This window comes from Schistocerca gregaria, chromosome X (assembly GCF_023897955.1).
Source record: "Schistocerca gregaria isolate iqSchGreg1 chromosome X, iqSchGreg1.2, whole genome shotgun sequence".
In the NCBI taxonomy this organism is placed as follows: Eukaryota; Metazoa; Arthropoda; class Insecta; order Orthoptera; family Acrididae; genus Schistocerca; species Schistocerca gregaria.
In genome coordinates this window covers 508,448,692-508,466,651 of record NC_064931.1, presented here as the reverse complement: position 1 = coordinate 508,466,651, position 17,960 = coordinate 508,448,692, and the positions used below count along the sequence as shown (strand labels likewise).

Here is a 17,960-nt window from a genome sequence, read left to right as displayed (position 1 = left end):
TATTTCATATTAATTTAATTTTTGGTATATTCATTTATAGACTTAATTTCATTGCTTCCAGGCATAATTAATGGAATGCATCTTTAATTTCTGTCTTATTCTGAACTAATATGATTATTTCATCAATGAGCTATATATTCTTACCTGATATCCTAACTCATTTTGCTTCTCAGTATATGGTTTTAAATATATCTTTTATCACCAAAGTAAATAATTTTGCTGCTATTACATAATACCAGCTAAAATTCCAGTTGATTTTTACCAATTTGATGTCTTAATATAGGCTTCTTTTTATGTTGCTTTTCCTAATCTCTGTGTAAAGTTACTGAATTGCACAATCTTTCCTATCACTTTCGTCATTGTTATTACTGCCAAAAATACTACTGTACACACTCCATTGTTGTAATCTATAACTTTCTGGATAAGTATGCCTGAATATGGATGTGCTCTGCTGTCCTGGAGTCCATTCTAAAGTCACTGTCTTCACTTGTTTGACACAGCTCAAATTTTTATCCTAACTATACTGTGAGTGTTCTCACAAAGAGTTTACAAAATTGTAATATCAGTCTTATTGTCAGTTTTTCAGCAATACTTGGATCTTCTATGTTGTATATCAACATAGGTGTTGTAGGGTCCCAATTTTTGTGAAACTTGTTTTTATACTAAAAACATACTGAACAATAAATTCAGCTATTTTATTAATGATTACTTTCCTTCTTTTTAAATAACTGGCAGTTCTTATTTTTTTAGTCAGCTCATTGCTTGTATAGTTCCTTATATTGAATGCTTGGTATTTCTCGGACAATGTATTGCAGATTCTATTACAGTAACCATTATTTTTTTAAGTTGCTTTTTTTGTTTTTTATTTATTTATTTGGCAATCTTGTGTTCCAGTTTGTGAATATATCACAGCAATCACAGCACATGGAACAGGTCAGTCCAGTTTCGATTCTTAAAAGCCAATGTAGAGTACTTCAGTTATTCACACACACACACACACACACACACACACACACATACACACACAGAGATATATATATATATTCCTGCAACCCGAAGCAATACACTGACTGTTTATCAATGTATTCATTTCCCTGTTATACCTGACTCCTTGTTTGAAGATTTTATGTCGCTTTTTGAATGCCTCAGATTTCCTGCTTTAGCGCTTTCTTTGATGTCTTATTAGATTACACATATTATGATGTTTCTTTAACCATTGTTAATATTTTCTTCTTTCTAATACTGGTAATACCTTAGCTTTCTTAGCGGTGTTGTCTTCCTCTCCAATACTTTTTCACTGAAATCTGGGTTCTGTTCTTCCAACAGGCTTTGACCCATTCTTCACATATTGTAGTGTATTGACCGTATTTGATCAAAAACTGCACCAGTGTTGAAGCAAGTTGCAACAGAGCAGGCCACAGGCAGGTTACATGTTGCGAAGCAAAACATGGCTGACAGGCATTGTGAAGCAGAGCCAGCTGGGAGTGATACAGCAACAACTGACACTGCAATATGCTAGCAGAAGGATGGAGCCTTTCATCACTTGCCACTACAGAGATGTTTAGAGTACGTGCCTTAAGCCCTAAATGAACATAGTCTGGAGCATATAAGTACTCAGCCATTCATCTACTAAAATATTCTTGTCTCAGTATCACAGCCTACACCATGAACCTGTGACACCTGGAGTGACATCCTGGAATGCAGTACAGGATCCGCTGTTCAACCACGAGGCAGAACAGCCTGCACTGACTCACGAGTGAGCCACCAGCAGAGCAGAGAGCAACCCCATTGGTGGAGGGAGGTCATGGCCATCTCCACAGTATTGTCAAATGTGCCACCATGCAGTCATCACAGTTGCAGCCAGAGATGTCACGGATAGTGGCATTTGAGTGATTCCACACTCGGCCCCACTCTTTGCGCTGTCAGAAATGCCAGACATCTATTGTTTTGCATGAGAGGCAACTGGACACCTCCACTAAGCTGTTCCTGATACAATCGAGGACTAGAATAAAGAAGTTGATTAAACAAATCTACTGTCATCCTGACATCCAATTTCACTGCCCACGTGTGACCATCAAAGGGTCATCTAACACTCGTGTCACATTACTGACACCGTCTTCTTAGAGCAACATCTGAACCTACAGCCTACAGTATGGTGGGTGCAAAAAATTTATCATATTTTGGTCATGGAGAAAAGATTTGATGGTTGTGCATTTTGTAAATTTGATTTTATTATGAGTAGAGAGCCAGTGGATTTCTCTAGTTTTAGAGGTAATGGAAGTCAAGTGGTGGGGTTAGGCATCAGAAACCGCTGATGGCCTTGCAAAAAATGTTTTGAAGCTGTTGAAATTTAGGCTACTTAATTGTCCATTCCTACATCCATATGAATGTAGTACTATTTATCTAGGGTCATCTGGCAACACTATGACAGTTAAGCCCCATTACAAGATGCATCTAAGGTGTACACCTGTACGGCAACGCACCAAGCATACAAGTTCGGGACTGTAGACTGGTTCTGGTAGGCCTATCACATTGCATGATTTATACAGGATATACCTACCATGAATCATGCATGTGCACTAGATAGCAGTAACACATGGAACTCGAAGGAGACTGTTTTATTTTAAAGTTTTTCATCAGACTAAAAAAATTGTAAAATAAATTATTAAATTATATACTTAAAGAGGAAGCTGATCGCCATATTACAGAAAGATGCATGTTAAACAGAAAATACACTTACTTTTCTTTACACCATATTCACAGAACACTTGGTATGCAAAGTTTTTCTGAACTGACACTTCGATGCAACAATGAACAAATGCAGCATTGCTCTGTGGAAGAGTCAATACAGACAGGAGAATTGTCTTGGACAATAATGCCAGCTCTCTGAAACCAATCCTATTAAGTGACACTTCACTCTTCTTTTATGTTATGGAACTGGTACAAGTGAACAAGTCTTTTATCTCTGAAGGTGTGGTTGAACAAATTTCAGCCATACATACTAAAGGAACCCCATCCTATTGTGAGTCAGTATACAAATACATTTCTTGGCATATTTATTTGGCTGCTGTCATACATGACAGAGTCTAAAAAAAAAAAAAAAAATATTCTGCCACATATGATAATCGCACAGCCTATTCACTCTATACTATGACACTGAGTACTTTAAGTACCCTACTGTACTTTCAATGTACTTAGCACAAAATGCTTTTTAGATCATCATGTCTGGCAGACTCTCAAGAGACAGAAACATAGGCAGAAAATGAGAATCTGGTGCATCAGAAAGAAACAGAAAGACTGAGATGACTATATCGAACCGAGCTGTGAGTTTGAGTATGACGAAATTTCTTAAGAAAACTTCAGGTGTAATTGCTCCTGAGGCCTCCAATGAAGTTGTTATTCAAGTGTCTTTATCCCAGAGGATCTCATGGATAAATTAGGCACTGGACACTATTTTTCAAAAACTGATTTGTGCGACGCATATCTTCAAATACTGCTTGATGAAGAATCTCAAAAAGTGTGTGTAGTGAATTCTCATTTGGACTTGTTTAAATATTTGTGTTTGCCTTTCAGCAGTGCCTCTGCACCTGCCACTTTTCAACGGTATTTGGAACAGCTGATTGCACAAATGCCAAACTGTTCAAACTATTTGGATGACATTGTCAAAGCAGGTCGTACACCTGAAGAACATACTGCAAATTTATGTGCTTTCTTTAATGTGTTGTCCGATGCTGGACTGGACAAGTGTGATTTTTTAAAACCTGAGTTGCAGTATCTTGGTTATGTCATAAACAGTCAAGGTGTGCATCCTCTTCAGTCGCATTTGTTAGCCATATGAGACTTGCCAGCTCCTCCCAGTGTCACAGAATTGCAATCTGTTTTAGGGAAAATGAACTATTATATTCAGTTCATACCAAATGCTGCACAAATTGCAGCTCCAATTCCTTGCATCACAAGAATGTCCCCTTTGTTTGGACGCATGAGTGCCACATAGCTTTTCAAAAATTTAAAGATGTATTGTTCCATGATCGATGCTTAGTTCACTTTGATACTGCAAAACCAGTTGTATTGCAAGTTGATGCTTCCTGTTACAGAAACCGTGTAGTGCTTTTGCATAGAACTGGTGATAAAGACAGACATAATGCTTTCACATAAAAAGCGTTGTCCAAAGTGCAGTGTAAATATTCACAAATTGAAAAAGAGTCATTGGCTATTATGTATGTTGCCACCAAATTTCACCACTATTTTTATGGCACAAAATTCTGCTAAGTAACAGATCACAAGTCTTTGCAGCCATTGTTCCATCTGATGAAACCGGTTCCTGTACAAACTGCAGAAAAATTGCAAAGGTGTATCGTCCGACAGCTCAACGTGGTAATGTAGACGCACTTTCACGACTTCCGATTGGCCCTGCTACAGACTTTGACACTTCTGCTGCATCTTGTTGTACATCAATTATCAGGATTCTGAATTGCTTCAGTCTTTTTGCTGAACTATAAGAAAATTTCACAGGCCACAGATGCTGATCCAGATTTGAACATTTTGCTCAACTACATTTGCATATATTGGCCTCGTTCCTTGCACTGCATAAAGAACTCTGTGGTGTGCTGATACTTTGAATATCAGCATGGCCTTGCTGTACAGAAAGGTGTGATTCTTGTACAAAATGTCACTTATGTTTATTCCTGCAGAAATTCACAAAGGGGAAGAACTAGCCACCACAATTTCAAATTTTTTAAACAAATGTAACATTGCTATAAGAAATTTGAGAGGCCAATCTTATGATAATGTGTCAAATATGTCTGGATATTACAGTGGTCTACAGGTGCATATTATGAAAATAAATCACCTATTACACTACCTACCATGTTCAGCACACTCATTGAATTTGGTTGGAGTGCACGCTGGAGAGAGCTGCTTTGGAGCTATCTCATTCTTCAGCTTTGTACAACTTTTTTGCAGCATCAGATCATCACTGACAATTAAGGTCAAACATCTTGAAAAAGATGATAAAGATAACCATTATTTGTCATTAGTTCTGGAAAGAGTCTCCAACACCAGGTCGTGTGCACGAGGCAATGTGACTAAGGCTTTGTGAAAAGGTTACAACATTTTCCAGAAAGCTTTGCAGTGTACTGATGATGAGACTCAGACATCACAAGTGATTCATGAGGCCAGATGTCTATTAAAGGACTTGTGGGAGGGGGCTGCCACACTAGATCAAATCACTGTTGTCGGTATCCCTCTACAAAAAACAACTATTGAACTTGGAATGGTAGTTATCCTTTTAAAATCACATTTATATTTTTTACTTTCATAGCAAGAATTACTTGATGATTATAAGGTGAAGGCAAGTGAGAAAACTGATATCCAACACAGTGGTGAAAATGAGAAAGTGTGAAGAAGGAAAAGGCATCAAAATGATGGAGCTGCAGAAGACATTGTGTATAGAGGAAAGGAGAAGTTAAAAACTGAAACTTATTTGTGTGTACTACATATGCTGTGCACAGTATTGTCACAGTGACTAGAAGCTTAGGGAAATTAATTCCCTGTTTGAATTTCTAACAGATTTCTTGATAAAGTCCACTTATTAAATTACAGAGGCTTGTACAAAGCTTATGGAACATTATTCTGAGGATACTGAGCCTGAATTTATAGACAAGATTGTGCAGTTCAAGTACTTCATCATACAATTAGAGAACGCCAGAAAAGATAAAACTGTACCTGCTGAGGAATCATATAAAACTGATTTTTGGTAATATGGCACAATCAATTTTCTCATATGTAAGGACAGCATTGCAAATGTTTGGACATCTGATGATTACAAATACCATGGGTGAACATAACTTTTTAAAATCAGAAACTGTCTTCATTCATTAGTGTCTTGGAACTGTTTAAATTCATTGGTGATAATGTAGGCTGAAAATGACATATTGCAAAATGTCAACTTTCAAGATGTTTGAAGTGATTTTGAATCTAAAAAAATTAGAAGAGTTAATATTTAAACTTTTGGTACTTTAAAATACAGTTTAGTAGAAATATGCATATATTCATTTGTTTCAATTTTTATTGAATAGGATGATGGTATGTCTCTATAATGCATAAAACAGTTTAATTATGAATAAAACTGAGTTGCGGCAGAAAAAAAAATTAGGGAGTTAGAAAATGGTAAAGGGACCTCGAGACATGCATTGCCTAGGAACCTCGACATGGTTAATCTGACCCTTCTGGCAATAACTTTTAATGTGAAAAATACCAAGTTGCATCATATCTTGGAGTTTGCACTTAACTGTGAATCCCATTATAACTGTCTGGATAGAAACCTTTGAGTTGAAGACAGCTTTACCTTATCCATAACCCAAATTCTATGCTGACAGTCTGCCAATTTCATTCAATAAAAAGTAAGTTCTGTAATCAGGCCCGGAGCACTGAACAAGGCCACGCTGCTGCTGTGTGATCCTTTGCAACACCATATGGTTCTGGTACGGAGGGCATGGAGTTTGCACATGGCTCTTGCAGTCATTGTTTGCTTTCCAAACCTTGGAGCTGTTTCTTCTCATTCAAGTATCTCCTCAATTGCCACCATGAGGCTGAGTGGACCCCATTCCATCACCACAGAAAAATTCCTGCCAGTACAGACTGAACCCAGATCTTGTGCATAGCAGTCAGCCATGTCAACCGCTCAGTTGTGGAGACAAACGATTCAATAATTCTTTTAAATTTTCCTGCATTTTGCACAGGAGGGTTATGTCATATACGTATCCAAGAATTTGTTTCTGTTAATTTTGCACTTTTAGTGCCCTTTTAAAATTTTGTTTTGCTTCCTTTACTACTTCTTGGACATACAAAGTTAATGCTAGAGGAAATTAACTGTGAGTCTGCCTTATGTTGTTGTCCATTTTTATATTACACATCTATTGCACCCACTTTATCTTTGAAGATATTTTGGTTGATTGTTTCTCTCCTCCTGCACTTTATCACAATTCATGATTTCAGATATCTTACATTGTTGACAGCTTTCTCTAGGTCACTATAATGGTACACCGTTTTTTTTCCTTATTCTTCTTCCATGGCTATGAAAAAAGCTACAGTCATGTCTCTGGTATCATTACCTGTCCTAAAGCTAAAATGATCTTCATAATATATGTCTGTAATTTTTATTACTATCCTCCTATATGTTACTCCATTTGGTGATTTACTAACGTGAGATGTCAATAGTTTTTACATTTACCTGTTCATCTGTTCATTCCTTCTATAGTATAGCATTTTTTGTAAGTCTGAGGGTAGATCCCATGTTCCACAGATTTTAGACTTGAGTTTCAAGAATCTTTAAGTTGCAACACTTCACACTGATTTTACTATCTCTGAAGGTATCTCATCAGCTCCAGCCGATTTGTCAGCTCAAATAATTTAGTGTTCTTTCAACAATAATCACACTACTGGACCACCTATTTCTTCCACATCAAACTCATTTTCTTCCTTTGTTATGCTCCAAAGCAGCGCTCCCCCATCACACATACATCAATTGTCCTCCTGTGATCAATTGTTGTAAATAATCTGCTGAAGCTCAAAAAGAGCAATTATGTAAATAATTAGAATATCAGAAGAAAAATTGCTATTCATTACTATACATTAAGTCTGTTTGTAGCACAAAAAGAGGGGCACAATGCTGCCTTCAAAATTTTGGTCACTTATCCAGTGATACAAAATGTCTGACAGACAGCAAAGTTAAATTTGAAAACTTACTGAAAAAGTTTCTTCTTGACAACTTCCACCGAAGAATTTGAATTTCTATTATGTGTAAAAGGTGGTGGGTAGGAATTACTAACTCACAGCAGTACCAAAAAATTTGTAAATGGTCAGTATGTAGGCATACTTACATGTGAATGTGTAACGTGAATGTAGAATGACTGATTCCACATCATTATGATTAATCCCACAAACAATCCATGGCACATGAAACTAATTACCAGTAAATAATTAACTAACACTCTTCCCTTTACACTTAACAGTTCTTTCCCATTATCACCTAATACGTTCTCATGAAAGCAATCTACACTGATATCTCCCCACATCATTATTTGAATTGTTGTATTTATTTCACTGAAAATCTTGAGTATTTTCAAATTTACCATTGGGCTTCTTTCTTGCACCTTTACTCTATCTGTAGAGACATTTTTGGCCTTAACTATTTCATTGTTCATGAAATTTCATTTCACTTCTACTGAATATTTCTCAACACTTCTGCCCCGATCAAAGATAATTGTTCTGAAAAATATCCACTTTCTCTCAGCTCTTTGTTAAATGACTGCAAATTAAAGGACTGCTGCCTAAAATGTCAGAAGGGAAAAAATATTTTCATCTGCAAATTATGTGATTTTTCTATTAACGATGTTTCTGAGTATATGAAAAGTCACCCTGCATAGAATGATGAAACTTAATGTTTGATAGTACACAACTTCTGGAAAAAATTGTCAGTATATTAAAGCAATGGAAAATCAAGATGTTTCATACTAACATTAAAAACATTCATCATTTAATAGTTTACATCATTTACCTCATTTCTTCTGTAGCAACTAAGATTACACATGGTGAACAAAACATTCATACTGTTACTATTAACAGTTACACAGAATGCTTGTTTGATAATATGCTAAGATTCACATTTGCACATCAGTATTCCTCACAAAAGAAAAAATTAAATATTCCTTAAATTTCAGAAATTTTGTAGCTTTACATTTACTGCAATAATGAAAATAGGTAAAACTTTTGTCATATGACTTAAAAATTACAAGAAATCCACATTCTGTGTTTATTATCTGATAACCTGTAAGAGAACACACACTTAAACTTGACATAATAATACTCTATACATTCCACATACTCACATGTGCTGGCACGTTAAAGGGATTGTAGCTGTCATGACTAAAATGAAACAGAGGCTTCATTATCTTCCCCAGTGAAAGATTAAGTATTTTGATGTGATAATGACATTTTATGAACACATTTATTAAATTATAGATGATATTGCACCACATCTGTACCCCAGAAAGCTTTTCATTAAGCATTATGCACTGCAAGATTGCCCATTTGCTGCTTTCTGACAATGTGCATGCAATGCTTGTAACAATCACATAACATGTATGTTGTGTGAAACTCTATACACATATGAGGGATAGTCATAAAGTTTTAATTATCACCTTTTTTGGAGAGGGAGGGGGGGGGGAGGAAATAAAGTTACATAATTAATTTTTATAACCATAATGGAAATTCCTGGATGGAGCAATATGTAAAAAAATAACATAAAGGCAACCACTCACCTATAGTCGATCGATGTGTGGAGCACGGTAACACATAACAGAAAACAGCATTCACACTAGCTCTTTTTCCAGCAATAGTACACACTCTCATGTACACAACCACACAGACACTCAAATTGACTCTCCCATGGCCACAGGAGTGTGTGTTTGGCTTTCTGTTTGGTTGTGTGTATGAATGTGTGTACTATTACTGGAAAAGAGCTAGTGCTTGAAAGCTAGTTTAAATATTGTTTTCTGTCATGTGTTACTGTGCTCCATGCATCAATCTGTTATAGGCAAATGGTTGTCTTTCCCTTATTTTAAATAACTGATATTTTGTTTGTTTACAGGTATGTGTCCATTCTAGAGGAACCAAAACAAATTGGCACAGGCTATTGATAAAGTAAGTGGAGTATCTTGCAGTAATTAGTTTTTAGCAGTGGAGGAAATGTCGCAACTATGTCAGGCGATAGACATCGTTGCAGTAGTTTAATTGATGCTGGGAACAAATCACTGCATGTTACTCCATTTTGTCAATGGGCTGCACTATTTTGTTTTGCCAACTAGGGCATGGAACAGTACTGTGGCATGAGAACTTTGATTATACCAGGTCTGCAGACATGTATTTGCAAAACAATCAAAACATTAATTATGTAACTTTATTTTTGTTTTTGAAGTGATGATTAAATGATAGGAAGTGTTAAGTATAACAATAAACACAGAAATGAATGACATTTGATGTAATTTCATGCAGTAATACAAGCCAAATGTGAATGCTAATTTTAATAGTAATGAATACCTGGAAAAAAGTCTACAGCCCACTATAGTTTTTTAGAAAGGTTTCAGTATGCAATAGCTTACATAATTCATAATTTCTCAAACAATTATATGTATTCTTGAAAGCCAATGAGTAATATATATTTAGCCTCTTTATTACTGCAACTGCTTGAAATATATTCTGATTATTGATAAACATTGATTAGTGGGCAGCATATTTTTCCCAGAATGAATGTAGGAAGCTCCTTTCATGACACAATGAACTCACCCTTAATGTCTTGGGATTATTTGAATAGTCGACAGGTTGACAACGGAAATTATACAGGCCTGTTAACCAACCTGACATGCTTATCTGCAAAACAAGTACCATTATATACTTGGATGGAATCTAAATACAAGCAGACACAACAAGCACTTCACTTTACTCCTTATTTCTTTCCAAAGGATGAACTTTGGAAATGTTTCTGTAGAAATATGGCTGATACATTCAGCAACACTTTTCTTGTTAAAATTTTAGTTAATTTAGAAATTGAAAATTCAAAGCATTAGAGAGAATTAAGATACATAAAAGACCATGCTCCAGGGATGATAAATTAGCTCAATTCTTTTGACAGGTGTAAGCATGAAAACTGAAATTTGAACTTTTCCCTTTTATACAAGAAAGGCAGTTGATATGAACCAAAGGTCATGATAAACACAGTGACATTTGTCCAATAATAAATGAACACAGTAAAGAAATAGTGTGTAGACAAACCTACACAGAAAATATGAAGGAGGTAACTGTCTGTTCAAGAGGTGACAGTCACAAACAGGAAAAGCTTAGAATAACACAAAATGGGAACTATGAAAAAAAGGGGTTAAAGGGGAAAGTGAAAACAAAAATAAAGCAATTGTGGCTGAAGAAGCAAGTCATTGATTTAGGAAATAAGAAGGCCACAAAAACAGTGAGAAGTGATATAAATATAGGACAAAATGAACACAAAAATATGATACACAAGGTGTCAAAAAAGAAAAATGAGGAAAAAAAGGAAAAAAAAAAAACACAGCAGCTAGAGGACAACTTTGCCACAGGAGGCAAGTCAGGATTTATGTAACAGAAATTTGAGGAAGAAAGAGGAGTTGATGAGCCTAATATTAGCTAAGAGGTATTGCAGAAAATGGTACGGTATTTCTTTATAGAATTCATATACTTTTCCTTACTTTGTTTATGTCTTACATTTATGAAGGATGAAATTATAGTTCCAAAAACTGAATGTTTAACACTATCTATATATGTGTCTATATAGAATTTAACTTATGATGAGCATGGCTCTTTTATCTATCTTTATTCATTTTAGTTACTCTACCATTTTCTGGTTACACTTTGGTAAAGCAATGATTATAACACTCTTCTTTCACCATGTTAGATATGAATATCAACTACATTAACAAAACTGGACAGCAAACTACAAATTCATTACTACAACCACATAAACATGCATCTTTTGCAAACATATACTTATGAGTATTTTGATAAAGCATATGGGAAAGTATTCCTTCTGTTTCTTCCAGAGTAACATAATGTGAATTGTTTTATTTAGCTTACACAAGTCAAAATGTATAATTGCTATGTTATATAAAAATTCAGCATTAATGTGTACGGTGTTACAACTTTCACTTATTTATCATGTTTTCCTCAAAAATATACACAAATAAACAGTAGTATTATACTTGCAGAAAAGTTTGTTAATGTGGTAAAAAATTACTCATTTCTGTCAGTTTCAGATGATTACAATAAATTCAGCAACTGATATTCATTGACATTCTGAATGGAATAGTCATCACCACGAAAGTAATTTTTTGTAGCCACAGTATTTTATAGACTATAATTAAAAGCAATATTTATTATGACAATATTCATTATAAAAAAGTTATTCAAAAATTTAGCGCCACCAAAACGCACATTTTTAACTCCCATAAACAAAAAGCTTAAAAATCTGAGAATAAATCTGTTACTACCCAAAATCCATTACGAGTGATTTTGGAACTAGTCAATTGCAGTGCTGCTCCAGCTATTATGAATCTCTCTGGTTTTTATATTGATTAAAAAGGCAAACAAATAAACAACATGTTGAAACATTATTGCACATCACTCTAGGTGTACCATAAATTTTCACCAGTACTGGGAGAATTCCACAATTTAGATGAAAATCATAGCTTACGGCTATTCAGAAAGATTAACAATTTGAACACTTTCCTCATACCAGAGGAAATGTACACCAGCAAGACCAGAAATGAAACTGAAATTGATGTACAAATATATTTAGATGTGAGCACAAAAGCCAAAAGGAAGCTCATATACTTAATGACCAAGTTGTGTGGTCGGTGTCCTAACACTGCACTCATAGCAAGGTCCTAGAAGTTTTATTTTTGTATTGTTTTCTGCTTGTGTGTAAGATGTGTCAAATGTGTGACTATATGCTTCAGATAACATTAAAGAGTACAGTACTTGTGGAGAGCAGTGTTCTGATTATGTCTGCATTAATGAATGTAAAAAAGAAAGAAAGGGAGAATCGAATACAGTCTCACATATAGCTTTGTCTTCTCAAATGGCACTAAGGCATTCACTATATTTTTGTGTCTGTATCTCCATCCACACTCTTCAAATCTCTGTAACATTAGTGTTACAGGGTGCTTACTACTTTTCCAAATCTTAAGCATTTGCCATGTTCCATTCACAAATGGGGTACATGAAGAATGAATAGTCATCTATGCCAGCAGTTATTATCATTTAAAAAAGTTCTTATTCTACAGGAAAGTTGTGAGAAGTTCATAATTTAATCCTGGATGAGGGGACATAATGAGGGGATCAAAACTGTACTGCACATGTCTTCATTTTTTCCGCTCCTATACCAGCTCAAGGCTATGGATGCTACAGAGCTGTGATTTAGAGAAATCACACAAAAATATAATTCAACTGACTGAAACTAATTTTTAAAAATAAGAAAAGGAAAATGTACCCAGTAAGATATGGTGTCCAACACAAAATATTATATGCCACTGTCTACATGAAAGGGGAAAATACAAGTTTTTTGCAATGCAAAGACATACTCTGAGGAACAAAAGTCATGGGATACCCCCTAATATCCTGTTAGACCTCCTTTTGCCAGGTATAGTGCAGGAACTCAATGTGGCATTGACTCAACAAGTTGTTGGAAGTCCTCTCCAGAAATATTGAGCCATGGTGTCTCTATAGCCATCCATAATTGCAGAAGTTTTGCCAGTGATGTATTTTGTGCATGAACCGACCTCTTGATTATGTCCCATACATGTTCAATGTGATTCATGTCAGGATATCTGGGTGGCCAAAACATTTGCTCAAATCATCCACAATGTTCTTCAATGAGTAAATGTGGCCCAATGGCATGGTGCATTGTGATCCATAAAAACTCCATGTTTGTTAAGGAACATGAAGTGCATGAATGGCTGCAAATGGACTCAAAATAATTTACAGTCAATGGATGGTGCACTTGGACCATAAGACCCTGTCCATTCCAGGTAAACATAGCCAACACCATCAGTGAGTCATCACCAGCCTGTACAGTGCCTCATTGACAACTTGAGTCCATGGCTTCATGTGGTCTGCACCACACTTGAACCCTGCCATCAGCTCTTACAAGCTGAATGTAGGATTCATCTGATGAGGCCACAGTTTTCCTGTCATCTAGGGTCCAACCAATATGGTTAAAAGGTCATGATAGATACTGTAGGTGACGTGCTTTTAGCAAAGACAGGTTGTCTGCTACCATGGACCATTAAGACCAAATTTCTCTGCACGATTATAATGGATAAATTTGTCATACATCCCACAGTTTTTCTGTGGTTATTTCAAGCAGTGTTGCTAGTCTGTTAGCACTGACAACTCTTCAAAATCACTGCTGCTCTCCACCGTTAAGCAAAGGCTGTCAGTCACTGCAATGTCAGTGAGAGGTAATGCCTGAAATTTGGTATTCTGAGCATACTCTTGAAACTGTGAATCTCAGAATACTGAATTTCCTAATGATTTCTCAAATGGAATTCCCCATGGATCTATCTCCAACTACCATTTTGTGTTCAAAGTCTGTTAATTGCTGTTATGCAGCCATAATCATGTTGGAATCCTTTTTCATATAAATAACCCAAGTACAAATGACAGCTCTACTAATGCACTGCCCTTTCATACTTTGTGAAAGTGATACTACCACCATATGTGTATGTGGAAATCACTGTCCCATAACTTTTGTCACCTCAGTGTAACCATACAACAGGTACCAAGCAAATGAGGCAGTGCTGTTGTTAAGATGCTGACCTCATATTATGGAGATTAGAGTTTGCTCTGTCTGGCCATCCTTATTTAATTTTTCTGTAATTTTCCTAAATCATTTCAGGTAAATGCCACGACGATTTCTTCATCGAAGCCATGGCAGACCATCTATGCTATGGAATGGGTGGCAGCTGTCACCCATTCCATATGAAACGGTCCCTTCCCTACAGCCTAGGCCTTCGTGGCAAACGAATCTGCTCCAGTCCTGAATCCCTCGACCATTACACCAACAACCTGAAAACAGTTTTCGCATCCCGCAACTACCCTCCCAACCTGGTACAGAAGCAGATAACCAGAGCCACTTCCTCATCCCCTCAAACCCAGAACCTCTCACAGAAGAACCCCAAAAGTGCCCCACTTGTGACAGAATAGTTCCCGGGACTGGATCAGACCTTGAATGTGGCTCTCCAGCAGGGATACGACTTCCTAAAATCCTGCCCCGAAATGAGATCCATCCTTCATGAAATCCTCCCCACTCCACCAAGAGTGTCTTTCCGCCATCCACCTAACCTTCGTAACCTCTTGGTTCATCCCTATGAAGTCCCCAAACCACCTTCCCTACCCTCTGGCTCCTATCCTTGCAACCGCCCCCGGTGTAAAACCTGTCCTATGCACCCTCCCACCACCACCTACTCCAGTCCTGTAACCCGGAAGGTGTACACGATCAAAGGGAGAGCCACGTGTGAAAGCACCCACGTGATTTACCAACTGACCTGCCTGCACTGTGACGCTTTCTATGTTGGAATGACCAGCAACAAACTGTCCATTCGCATGAATGGACACAGGCAGACAGTGTTTGTTGGTAATGAGGATCACCCTGTGGCTAAACATGCCTTGATGCATGGCCACCACATCTTGGCACAGTGTTACACCGTCCGAGTTATCTGGATACTTCCCACCAACACCAACCTATCCGAACTCCGGAGATGGGAACTCGCCCTTCAGTATATCCTCTCTTCTCGATATCCGCCAGGCCTCAACCTCCGCTAATTTCAAGTTGCCGCCGCTCATACCTCACCTGTCTTTCAACAACTTCTTTGCCTCTGTACTTCCGCCTCGACTGACATCTCTGCCCTTACTCTTTGCCTTTAAATATGTGTGCTTGTGTCTGTGTATGTGCGGATGGATATGTGTGTGTGTGTGTGTGTGTGTGTGTGTGTGTGTGTGTGTGTGTGTGTGTGTGTGTGTGCGTGTGCGAGTGTACACCTGTCTTTTTTTCCCCTAAGGGAAGTCTTTCCGCTCCCGGGATTGGAATGACTCCTTACCCTCTCCCTTAAAACCCACATCCTTTCGTCTTTCCCTCTCCTTCCTGAAGAAGCAACCATCGGTTGCGAAAGCTAGTAAGTCTGTGTGTGTGTTTGTGTGTTTTGTTCATTGTGCCTGTCTGCTGGCGCTTTCCCGCTTGGTAAGTCTTGGAATCTTTGTTTTTAATATATTTTTCCCGTGTGGAAGTTTCTTTCTATTTTATTTACAAAATAAGAGGTTTGTTGTAATTGTTCCTGTACCTTCAACCAAGAGCACAGTCTGCAGGAAGTAAACACCAATTCTTGTTTCCTCAGAACACTTCAGACAGCAATGAAACTGAGTTACACATAATAGATTCATCTAAACATCTAGTCAGCAATGCAGTGATAATTACTTTTCAGGGAGAAGCTCACATTCTAGAAACACAGATACACAGTACCCACGTATGTTTTTAATTAAGCCATTAGTATCATGCAATAAAAGGCTTCAGTGTTAATGTTCAATCACAGTTAATAAATTACATCTATACACACCCCAATCCCTTCACAACAAACACCTCATGCGACTCAAGCATTTACCGCTAAGCAAACAAAATACATACAAAGTGGTAATGTAGTAATGAGATACTAATGAGTCAATGGAAAAATGATATCATAGGGGAAAATAATTTAGCATTTTCAGTTTGGCAGATTTACAGCAACTATGTTTTCATTTGGCAGCTTTACAGCATAAATATTTAGCAACAGAAAAGAAGAAAATTTTACATTAAAAATATTTTATATTGACAAAATTCAGTGAAAAAGTAAATATCCAAAATTTATCTCAAATGTATATATGTACAGAAAAGAGTTGTTGAAAATAACTGAAGTGATATGTGATTGATCCACCATGTGATGATGTTTTTTGCAGTGTCTTTAACAGCATTTCACTGCATTTGTGGAACATGGAATGTATATTCCATTAGGAGAACACTTAGTTTCACCTCTCAAAGACAGGATAAGCAATTTTTCATCAAATTTCTGCTAAAATACCATCACCTGGAGGAATCACAAGCTACTTTTTTTTAAAAATTTGAAGTTAGAGAAAATATATACTAACTTTTTATACAGAAGTATTATACCAGCACATGTCATATTTATTTTGAGTATGCAGTTTCAGGTTTTGCTTTAAATGAGTTAAAATTAGGCTTATTTAAAATTTGAATATTGTTAAAATTTCCAAAGAAGAAAAAGGTACATAGCTGTATGTACCTATACTTCCTAGACTGAAATTCCAGGCAGTATCATAAGTTTACAGAGTGGGCACAGTGACTCACCCTGACAGCTAAAGGGTTGTCGGAGTAGTCGATAGGCTGGCACCGGAAGCTGTATTCAGTCAGCCATCCACTCATGAGACACTGAGAGAAACAAGCTGTTAAATTCCATTCACCGAAAGCTACTCTATGTGCACTGTTTCCCCACAGAATGAAGAAGTGCCTTCTCCTGGAGAGTTTTCATTACTCACATATTAATTTTGATAGAATTTCACATGTGTATTTCTAGATATGTACATTGACATCAAGACCTACCCTTCTGCATTTACTGATATATTTATTTCAATAAAATTTCACACTTGTTTATGTACATACGGATATTGATACCAAGAGCTAACCCTTTGAAATTTGGTCATAATGATAATATTAAAGCAATCTGAACAGATATTTGTTTGTTCTTTTGATGTCTTCTGACCAAATTGTAGTTAATTTGTACAGTGATATATGTCATACCTATGCAAAATAATTTGTCATCAGCCAGTCTATTATCTTCATTATTTTGGCCTTATGCTGCAGGAAGATGAAAAAATACCATAGTGTTAAATATTAGAAAAGTTATGTATTATGGCTGCTGTTTAACTGTAGCATGGATGAAACTTTAGTTTCATTAACTCATTAACATGCTGTCCCATAAAAATAACTCTCTGCATAAAAAAGTTCAACAATACTTTCACATGTAGACCTACTTCAGATAATATTTTTAAGTAACTCACTGAATAATTGTTCTTTCAGGTGTTTAAATAAACATGTGATGTTTTCATCAAGGAATAGTCATACTTTCTGGTCAAGGAAGTTTCACTGTACATTGAAGATTTGCAAAGTATCTCAGACAGCAAAAATCCAAAATTTTAGACAGTGATTGGACAGCATATTCCTGAATCTTTTGACTTTATTTAACAACATTGAGTTTTCCCAGTTCTCATGAGACAACTACACTCTTGCTGTTAAATAGGAAACTAATGAAAATATGTCTTCCAAAGATGGA

General features: G+C 36.5%; 1 protein-coding gene across 3 annotated transcripts in view; it reads right to left on the bottom strand.

Moving 5' to 3' along the window:
* The window catches only part of LOC126298001 (elongation of very long chain fatty acids protein AAEL008004), a 282,289-nt gene that overhangs the window by 24,609 nt on the left and 239,720 nt on the right, over nucleotides 1–17,960 (bottom strand). The window contains exons 6-7 of one of the 3 annotated variants that reach the window (XM_049989320.1): nucleotides 16,979–17,059; nucleotides 10,345–10,428 (exon numbers count right to left, since the gene is read on the bottom strand). In XM_049989320.1, coding sequence (XP_049845277.1) covers nucleotides 10,345–10,428; nucleotides 16,979–17,059 — 165 coding nt within the window. The remainder of the gene's footprint in view (nucleotides 1–10,344; nucleotides 10,429–16,978; nucleotides 17,060–17,960) is intronic. The other 2 variants (XM_049989319.1, XM_049989318.1) reach the window with 2 other exon arrangements.